General features: G+C 40.5%; 1 protein-coding gene across 3 annotated transcripts; it reads right to left on the bottom strand.

The window, feature by feature from the left end:
• Positions 1-3668: 3668 nt before the first annotated feature.
• LOC139025348 (zinc finger protein 135-like) lies at positions 3669-7396 on the bottom strand. Of its 3 annotated transcripts, none has more exons than XM_070440425.1 (3): positions 6934-7396; positions 6759-6849; positions 3669-4849 (listed from the first exon to the last, which is right to left on the bottom strand). In XM_070440425.1, exons 1-3 carry the CDS (start codon positions 7102-7104, stop codon positions 3909-3911), a joined length of 1203 nt encoding a protein of 400 aa, XP_070296526.1. In that variant the 5' UTR covers positions 7105-7396; the 3' UTR covers positions 3669-3908. The 3 variants fall into 3 exon arrangements, with proteins under 3 accessions (XP_070296526.1, XP_070296525.1, XP_070296524.1); XM_070440424.1 differs by having other exon boundaries at positions 6883-7319; XM_070440423.1 differs by having other exon boundaries at positions 6759-7317.
• Positions 7397-10794: the final 3398 nt, after the last annotated feature.

Consider the following 10794-nt stretch of genomic DNA (forward strand, 5'->3'; position numbering starts at 1 on the left):
GAACTACTCTCTACCAAACAATCTGCATGAACCCTTCTAGTCTGACTAGTACTACAGAACTACTCTTTACCAACAATCTGCATGAACCCTTCTAGTCTGACTAGATACTACAGAACTACCTCTCTACCAACAATCTGCATGAACCCTTCTAGTCTGACTAGATACTACAGAATACCTCTCTACCAACAATCTGCATGAACCCTTCCAGTCTGGCTAGATACTCCAGAACTACCTCTCTACCAACAATCTGCATGAACCTTCCAGTCTGGCTAGATACTACAGAACTACTCTCTACCAACAATCTACATGACCCTTCCAATCTGCTTGTATACAACTACAGAACTACCTCTCTTACGCAACAATTGCATGAAACCCTTCCAGTCTGGCTAGATACATACAGAACTACTCTCTACCAACAATCTGCGATGAACCCTTCCAGTCTGGCTAGATACTACAGAACTACTCTCTACCAACAATCTGCATGACACCTTCCAAGTCTGGCTAGTACTACAGAACTACCTCTCCCACAATCTCATGAACCCTTCCAGTCTGGCTAGATACTACAGAACTACCTCTCTACCACAATCTACATGAACCCTTCCAGTCTGGCTGTATACAACTACAGAACTACCTCTCTACCAACAATCTGCATGAACCCTTCCAGTCTGGCTAGATTACAGAACTACCTCTCTATCAACAACCTGCATGAACCCTTCTAGTCTGACGTGTATACAACTACAGAATCCTCTCTTCCGAACAATTGCATGAACCCTTCTAGTCCTGACTAGATACAACTACAGAACTACCTTCTCTACCAACAATCTGCATAAACCTTCTTAGTCTGCTGTATACAACTACAGAACTACCTCTCTACCAACAATCTACATGAACCTTTCCAGTCTGCTGTATACAACTACAGAACTACTCTCTACCAACAATCTTGCATGAACTCTTCCAGTCTGGCTGTATACAACTACAGAACACCTCTCTACCAAACAACCTACATGAACCTTCCCAGTCTGGCGTTAAACAACTTACAGAACTACTCTTAACTATAGGTGGCTGGTTGAACCTTAATTGGGGAGCCACCGTGCTTCTACATCTGCATTGCTGTTTGGGGTTTTAGGCTGAGTTTCTGTATATCACTTTGTGACATGGGCTGATGTAAAAAGGGCTTTATAAAGATACATTTGATAACAAGGTGTGGAGGACCATCATAGTATAGTAGTGGATCTAGTACAATAACAAGGTGTGGAGACCATCATAGTATAGTAGTGAGCTAGTCAATAACAAGGTGTGGAAACCATCATAGTATAGTAGTGGTACTAGTAGTGGAGCTAGTACAATAACAAGGTGTGGACCATCATGGTATAGTAGTGGAGCTAGTACAATAACATAGTATAGTAGTGGTACTAGTAGTGGAGCTAGTACAATAACAAGGTGAGGAGACCATCATAGTATATAGTAGTGTAGCTAGTACAATAAAAGGTGTGACGACCATCATAGTATAGTAGTGGAGCTAGTACAGATAACAAGGTGTGGAGACATTTACATTTCAATTTAAGTCATTTAGCAGACGCTCTTATCCAGAGCGACTTACAAATTGGGTACAACCATCATAGTATAGTAGTGGTATAGTAAAATAACAAGGTGTGGAGACTCATAGTAAGTAGTGGAGGTAGACAATAACAAGGTTGGAGACCATCATAGTATAGTAGTGGTACTAGTAGTGGAGCTAGTACAATAACAAGGTGTGGAGACATCATAGTATAGTAGTGGAGATAGTACAATAACAAGGTGTGGAGACCATCATAGTATAGTAGTGGAGCTTAGTACAATAACAAGGTGTGGAGACCATCATAGTAAAATAGTGGAGCTAGTACAATAACAAGGTATGGAGACCATCATAGTATAGTAGTGGAGCTAGTACAATAACAAGGTGTGGAGAACATCATAGTATAGTAGTGGAGCTAGTACAATAACAAGGTGTGGAGACCATCATAGTATAGTAGTGGAGCTAGTACAATAACAAGGTGTGAGACCATCATAGTATAGTAGTGGAGCTAGTACAATAACAAGGTGTGGAGACCATCATAGTATAGTAGTGGAGCTAGTACAATAACAAGGTGTGAGACCATCATAGTATAGTAGTGGAGCTAGTACAATAACAAGGTGTGGAGACCATCATAGTATAGTAGTGGAGCTAGTACAATACAAGGTGTGGAGACCATCATGGTAAAGTAGTGGTACTAGTAGTGGAGCTAGTACAATAACAATGTGTGGAAACATCATAGTAAAGTAGTGGAGCTAGTACAATAACAAGGTGTGGAGACCATCATGGTATAGTAGTGGAGCTAGTACAATAACCAAGGTGTGGAGACCATCATAGTATAGTAGTGGAGCTAGTACAATAACAAGGTGTGGAGACCATCATAGTATAGTAGTAGAGCTAGTACAATAACAAGGTGTGGAGTCCATCATAGTATAGTAGTGGTACTAGTACAATAACAAGGTGTGGAGACCATTATAGTATAGTAGTAGAGCTAGTACAATAACAAGGTGTGGAGACCATCATAGTATAAGTAGTGGTACTAGTAGTGGAGCTAGTACAATAACAAGGTGTGGAGACCATCATAGTATAGTAGTGGTACTAGTACAATAACAAGGTGGAGACCATCATAGTATAGTAGTGGAGCTAGTACAATAACAAGGTGTGGAGACCATCATAGTAAAGTAGTGGAGCTAGTACAATAACAAGGTGGAGACCATCATAGTATAGTAGTGCGCTAGTACAATAACAAGGTGTGGAGACCATCATAGTATAGTAGTGAGCTAGGACAATACAAGGGTGTTGACCATCATAGTATAGTAGTGGTACTAGTAGTAGAGCTAGTAAATAACAAGGTGGAGACCATCATAGTATAGTAGTGGTGCTAGTAGTGGAGCCAGTACAATAACAAGGTGTGGAGACCATCATAGTAAAAGTAGTGGAGCTAGTACAATAACAAGGTGGAGACACATATGATAGTAGTGGAGCTAGTACAAATAACAAGGTGTGGAGAACATCATAGTAAAATAGTGGAGCTAGTACAATAACAAGGTGTGGAGACCATCATAGTATAGTAGTGGAGCTAGTACAATTACAAGGTGTGGAGACCATCATAGTATAGTAGTGAGCTAGTACAATAACAAGGTGTGGAGACCATATAGTATTAGTAGTGGTACTAGACCACCATCAATTTCAACTGATTTGAAAGAAATAGGGAATTATTTCTAAGTGTAAGGGTGCCAATATATGTAAGGGTGCCAATATATTTGGCTGCAGCTGTATCCAATCAAAGTCATTATATCCAAATCATAGATCACATTTAAATTCAAGGTTGGAGTGAAGAATATAATTTTTTTATTAATCTATATAATAACTTAATAGACTAGAGTCCTGTCAAGAGAAAGTACTTGTACATCAAGCTGCCTCACTACAGAAACAGGAGATAGGCTCCTGCTACTACACTGTGTACTGTATAGACTATAGACTAGAGTCCTGCTACTAAACTGTGTACTGTATAGACTATAGACTAGAGTCCTGTTCAGAGGAAGTACTTGTACATCAAGCTGCCTCACACTACAGAAACAGCTACAAGCCAAGGCTACTTACTTCCTTATATAATCATTTACATTTAGCAATATCCAAATCATATTATGAACTACATCAGAGGGTTTATACTTGTATACAACCAATCAAAGTCATAAGAAAAATGAAATACACATTTTAAAATATTTAATTGGATTTTAGACACGATCAAGATGAAAAACAACAGAAACAGGCCCGTTGTTTTGGTCAGATTTTCATGTCTGATTTCATTTAAACAATATGATTTAATGTGACAAACAAAAACACAAATGCTCAGTCAAAAACACAAGTCAGAACACAGTCTCTCTATTCTCTCATGTGATTTTAGGTCCTCTGACTGGGAAAATGTCTTTCCACATTGAGAGCAGTGGTATGTCTTCTCCTCCTGTGTATGTATTCTTTCATGCTTATTCAGATGCCTTAACCGGTTAAATCTCTTTCCACAGTGGGAGCAGTGGTAGGTCTTATCCCCTCCTGTGTGTGTCCTCTCATGCCTTGTCAGACCCCATAACTTGGTAYAACTCTTTCCACACAGGGAGCATTGGTAGGGCTTTTCTTGTGGGTGTGTCCTCTCATGCTGTTTCAGGTTCACTAAACCCCTAAAATTCTTTCCACACTGGGAACATTGATAAGGCTTCTCTCCTGTATGTATTCCTCTGTGTAATTTCATGGACTTTAACTGGGTAAATCTCTTTCCACATATGGTGCATTGGTAAGGCTTTTTTCCTGTGTGTGTCCTCTCATGCCGTTTCAGGCTCACTAAACCCCTAAAACTTTTTCCACACTGGGAACAGTGATAAGGCTTCTCTCCTGTGTGTGTCCTCTTGTGCCGATTTAGGTTCCCTAACTGGGTAAAATTCTTTCCACAGTGTAAACATTGGAAAGGATTTTCTCCCGTGTGTATTCTCTCGTGTGTTTTCAGGCTCCCTAACCAGGTAAAAGTCATTCCACATTTGGAGCAGTGGTAAGGCTTCTCTCCAGAGTGTATTCTCTTGTGTATTAATAGGTACCCTAATTCGTTAAAACTCTTCCCACACTGGGAGCATTGGAAAGGTTTTTCTCCTGTGTGTGTCCTCTCATGCCTATTCAGGTTCCCTAACTTGGTAAAACTCTTTCCACAGTGGGAGCAGTGATGTRCTCCTTTTACTTTGGGCGTCTCTGGGTCTGATTCCCCTGAAGGACTCTTCCCACTGTCAGAGGGAGAGTCTGGTCTCTCTCCTGTCAAAGACAAACAGAGTATCTAGTTACTTAGTTGTCTACTGTGCTGTACTGTGTGGCCAAACGTGTGAAACATATAAGTCTATGATTGGTTCAGATTTGGTCTTGTTTTGGGGGAGTTCATTAAAATAATAGCCAGTGTGAAAAACAGTGGTCACCAAGGCATTCCTAGTCAATCATCAAACATTTCTGTAAAAACCCAATGTGTTTTCAATTTGCTCCAGCAGTATTCTTAAAGTTTGTGAATTTAGCGAATATTTAGCGAAATTTTTGTGAATTTTGAATTTAAAATATAAATATTTTCAAATATTAGTTTGATGAGCCCGGCCTACAAGACCCAGTTTCATCACCGCCCTCTCCTGAGGCTGAAAGCCCAGAGACTTGCACTTTGCCTGGGTGTGCGGTTTTATCTGGGGGCGCTAAAATGAACATTTGAGGTCATCAAGCTACTATCCTGAGACCGATATTACATTTTTGGCCAATACCGATATCCAATATTTTCCTTGCCCCAAAAAACGATACCGATAACCGATATTTAAAATTTTAGAGGCCTTTTAAGCATTCTAGTACAGTTAAATAGTTAACACACACACGGATGCAGCGGTCTAAGCCACTGCATCTCAGTGCAAGAGGCGTCACTACAGTCCCTGGTTCGAATCCAGGCTGTATTCATGTATCCATTGGGAGTCCCACAGTAGTTGTCTGTTATTGGTATAGAGTGGACGACAAAGGAGAGGGATCCCACATGTGGATAGGAAGATACAAATTATCATTATTACTGGAAAATATTCATTTAAAATCCAGGAATTTTACAACTTTAGCTCTCTAGGTCAAGCCAGTAGGTTACAGTAGGTTGTAACTCTCTAGGTCATGCCAGTAGGGGTGCAACTCTCTAGGTCATGCCAGTAGGTTACAGTAGGTTGTATCTCTCTAGGTCAAGCCAGTAGGCTATAGTAGGTTGTATCTCTCTAGGTCATGCCAGTAGGTTACAGTAGGTTGTATCTCTCTAGGTCATGCCAGTAGATTACAGTAGGTTGTATCTCTCTATGTCATGCCAGTAGGCTACAGTAGGTTGTAACTCTCTAGGTCATGCCAGTATGTTACAGTAGGTTGTATCTCTCTATGTCATGCCAGTAGGCTACAGTAGGTTGTAACTCTCTTAGGTCATGCCAGTAGGTTACAGTAGGTTTGTATCTCTCTAGTCATGCCAGTAGATTACAGTAGGTTGTAACTCTCTAGGTCATGCCAGTAGCTACAGTAGATTGTATCCAAGTGGTATAACTCTCTAGGTCATGCCAGTAGGTTACAGTAGGTTGTAACTCTCTAGGTCATGCCAGTAGGTTACAGTAGATTGTATCCAAGTGGTTATAACTCTCTAGGTCATGCCAGTAGGTTACAGTAGGTTGTATCTCTCTAGGTCATGCCAGTAGATTACAGTAGGTTGTATCTCTATAGGTCATGCCAGTAGGCTGCAGTAGGTTGTAACTCTCTAGGTCATGCCAGTAGGTTGTATCTCTCTAGGTCATGCCAGTAGATTACAGTAGGTTGTATCTCTATAGGTCATGCCAGTAGGCTGCAGTAGGTTGTAACTCTTCTAGGTCATGCCAGTAGGTTGTATCTCTCTAGGTCATGCCAGTATGTTACAGTAGGTTGTATCTCTCTATGTCATGCAGTAGGCTACAGTAGGTTGTAACTCTCTAGGTCATGCCAGTAGGTCAGCAGATAGACCCTCTCAAATATATATGTTAAGTCACTTTTTGGAAACGGAACGGAGAAAACAAGGGGTAGCTTGCTCTCTACGTCTTCTGAATCTAGACATATCAGTCATATCCTAGGCCCTCCGTTGAAGAGGTATTGACGAGCGAACCCTGAATATCCAAAGTTAAAAACAATTTAAGGCGGTACTTACTGGTGTTACTCAGATCTCCTATCTCCACCTCTTCATCTTTCAATGTGACAGTAATCTCCCCTTCCTTCTTCACTCCAAAAACTGCATCCACCTCTTTCTCTTCCTCCTCTTCTTTTACTGTAACATCCTCCTCCTCTTTCACTCTGAACGTGGCTTTCTCTTCTTTCACTGAAACGTCTTTCTCTTCTTCTTTCACTGTAACAGCCTCATCCTCTACTTCTTGTTTTACTGTGACATCCTCTTCTTCCTCCTCCTCTTTCACGACAATGTTCACCCCCAGAACTTCTTTCTCCGTCCAGCAGACCTCCTGTTCTTTAACAGGAGGGGAGTAGTTTAGGGAGCTCATGTTCGGGGATGTTAGCTAGCTAGCTATCATTAGCGACTAGGCTAGTGCTAACTTAACCAGCCAGCTACTATAGCTGACTAATAAAGAATAACGTAATATTAAATAGGTTAACAAGTAGATACGACCTAAGTGTGTCGAAACCACAGTAACTAATATACACCGAACGCGTATAAATAGCTTGAATCTGTTGGCTAGCAAGCTACCGAGGTGTTTGACGAGCTGTTTATGAAGAACCGTCCACTAGAATATACGTCACGCTAGCAGCATCGCCTGAAAGACGCACATCGCCGTCTGCTGACTGGAGTGGGAAACGCAGTTGAGGATCATATTTTAGTTTCAGAGATTATTTGAAATGGATTTAATTAAATAATACCATTATATTGAGACATACAAAGACCTGAATGTGTTGGTTGATTAGTGCGAATAAAACATGTTTAATACAGCACATTTAAGGCAGTGCCATTTAGTCAAACTAAATCTAAATAAGTAGCTAGCTACTGTAGGTCTATACTGCTCCTACATGGTGTAACAATACATCATGTAGATGTATATAATGAACAGACTAGGTCTATACTGCTCCTACACAGTGTAACAATATATCATGTAGATGTATATAATGAACAGACTAGGTCTATACTGCTCCTACATGGTGTAACAATACATCGTGTAGATAGATGTACACTACCGCTCAAAAGTCACTTAGAAATATCCTTGTTGTTGAAAGAAAATCWTTTTTTTTTTTTWATCATTTATAAAAACCTGTTTTTGCTTTGTCATTATGGGGTATTGTGATGTCACTGTTGGGTATTGTGTGTAGATTGATGAGGGGGGGAAATGATTTAATCCATTTTAGAATAGAACAAAATGTAGAAAAAGTGAAGGGGTCTGAAAACTTCCAAATGCACTGTATATATAGGGGCAGTACTTAGTGACATCACTTCATGAAATAGGAGGTATAAACATATAACATAGGTTCACAATATCAACATTCAATGTATCAAAATATATGACCAAGCTGGAAGTGTAAACGCCACCCCAGCCACAATCCTAGAGGTTCACTGATGATCAACCTCCTCCTTCACATCTGACTGCTGATGATCAACCTCCTCCTTCAAATCTGCCTCCTGATGATCAACCTCCTTCACATCTGACTCCTGATGATCAACCTCCTCCTTCACATCTGACTCCAGTGATCAACCTCCTCCTTCACATCTGACTCCAGTGATCAATCCAGAGCGACTTCTTTTTTGGGGAATCCCGATGGACGACGTCATCCAATAAGCCGTCATCACCACAACCGCCCACAAGTTAATTGTCATTCAGGTTAATGGGAAGAACATTAGCAATATGTCTGGTAACTTGTCTCGTTCAAAGGACCAGCCTATTCCCTATGATGTAAACTACAACAGAAATAACTTCAAATGTAGAACTTCAAATTAAAACAATAATTTGCGCTCATGACTTGAGTGATTAAAGTAAACCACCGTTTTGAAATACATAACGCCATCTAACCAATCAAAGAATGTTAGCTATATGCAGTTATCTTAGCCAGCCAGCTAATATTAGCTATCTAGCCAACTAGCTATTAGCCTAACCAGCGTAGCCAACCAGCACCGTTATGGTCAGCGAGACCAACTACCGGAGACCAGTCAGAACCCAACTAACAGTAAGCAAAGGTGGAAAAAGTTACAAAACTCCCTTAGTCTAATTCACAGATAACATGCTGAAAAGTAGTGATGGGGAAACAAAGCTTCCTGAAGCATTGGCTCTTTCCAACCAATTGTGTCAAAAATAGGTTCATTACTCAACAATTTGAGCGACACAGAATTTAGAACAGCCACATTTTATAGATGAAGTCACACGCCGTAGCAGCGTAGCCATTATGTCATATATTAAACCACTGGCCGTGTTCGAGAGCATCAACTCCATGCTGCGTTGTGGGTAAACGGTGACTGGCTGACTGATTTATAAATAATAATGAGTAGTTATTTATGATGCAAGGTGATTTGTAAATTAGTCAATCAGCAGTCAGCAGCCACCTGCAGTGTCGGCTGCAATGTCGAACAAGCCCAATACCAAACCAATCAGGTGTTCGACGAAATTATTCTTCAGACGTCATTGTTCACATGCTGCTGATAAAGTGACACTGCTTTGAATTATACCGCTTAGCGACTTCAGTACATGCCTCATAGCTCCAGTCTCAAACTTAACCCCGTTCCTGCTGAAGAAGAGGCGATCTGCTGGATGGAGAAAGAAGCTCTCGTGAAGGAGGAAGAGGAGGCTGTTACAATACAAAAACAAGTAGAAGGTGAGGCTGTTACAGTGAAAGAAGAGAAAGGCGTTTCAGTTAAAGAAGAGGAAGACGCCTGAAAGAAGAAGAGAAGGACGTTACAGAGAAAGAAAAGGAAGACGCGTTCAGAGTTAAAGAGGAGGACGACGACGTTTCAGTGAAAGAAGAGGAGGGGGAAATGACTGTCTCATCGAAAAATGAAGAAGAGGAGGCAACTGGATATCTGGTCCCGGTTTCTCAAACGCATCTTAAGGCAGCCAATGGTTCAAACGGTGAACTTAGCAATAAGATTGTTTTGAGAAACCGTTCCCCGATTAACACTCGTAAGTATTGTCTTAAAAACAGAAGCACAAACTGCGGTTGTTGAACTGATGTTTGGTGTTAAAGGGGAAATTTGCAATTGCTACATCCATATTTTGACTTTTAAATTATTTATTCATAGCCAATGATTGAACTACAGATTGATTGTTGTGTGGCTTTTTTAAAGGGGTAACCTAGTTTTTAAACAAACAAAATGGCTGCCTAGAGTCCTGAGCTGTGTTAGAATACTCATACTAACCGCACTATATGTGATGTTAATTGAGTATATAGTCTGCTTATTGGTCATAGTATGATATAGTTAGTATGCCAAAAGTTCCCAGATGTCGTACTAAATTCGCCAAAATACGAAGTATACACGCAGTACTTTAGGGCCCATAATGCAATTCTTCAGGAAATGGTTGTGGCTTCAACGTTTTCACATTTGAAGAAAATGGGGGAAAAATATGCAGCCGAAGTCCAACGAGAGAGCGGATACAAATGAACTGCTTTAAATAATTATGACAAATGTTGAGCAATGCAATAAAGTAATGACTTTTCAAATAAGTTATGTTACACGTTATGTTAACTACACTATCCTTACAAAACGCATAGCATATCTTTACAGCAGTATTTTACCAGTATGTGAGCTAGCTACCTAACGTTAGTTGGCTACTTATACATCAAACTTGCCAGTATATTAACTATATTCTAACTAACTACCCAATGTTTATTGACTTGATTATTCACGTCATTCTTAGCCAAGAGGTCGTGTGCGTTTCAATGGACATTGTTAATTCGGGTGCGTTCGTAAATTCGCTSTGGCTCTCTACTCCGATTGCAGAGCACCCTCGTCTGAGTACCAGAGCGCAGAATAACTGATGAATTTAATAACGCTCAACACCCGTTGAATATGGCCGGTGTCAGTAAACATTTCTGCAAAAAAGCTCTAATTAAATTGTTGCCAGCAGCACAGTTAGTCACCAACGCTCTGGATAACATGAAAACAGCCTAACCAGCTCTGCTAGGGCAATTAAAATGGTAAGTGTGAGGTTCTCTCATTTGTGTCTAGCAAGCTATCCAACGTTAGCCAGTTAGTTGGG

Source organism: Salvelinus sp. IW2-2015, unplaced genomic scaffold (assembly GCF_002910315.2).
Source record: "Salvelinus sp. IW2-2015 unplaced genomic scaffold, ASM291031v2 Un_scaffold2534, whole genome shotgun sequence".
Classification (NCBI taxonomy): domain Eukaryota; kingdom Metazoa; phylum Chordata; class Actinopteri; order Salmoniformes; family Salmonidae; genus Salvelinus; species Salvelinus sp. IW2-2015.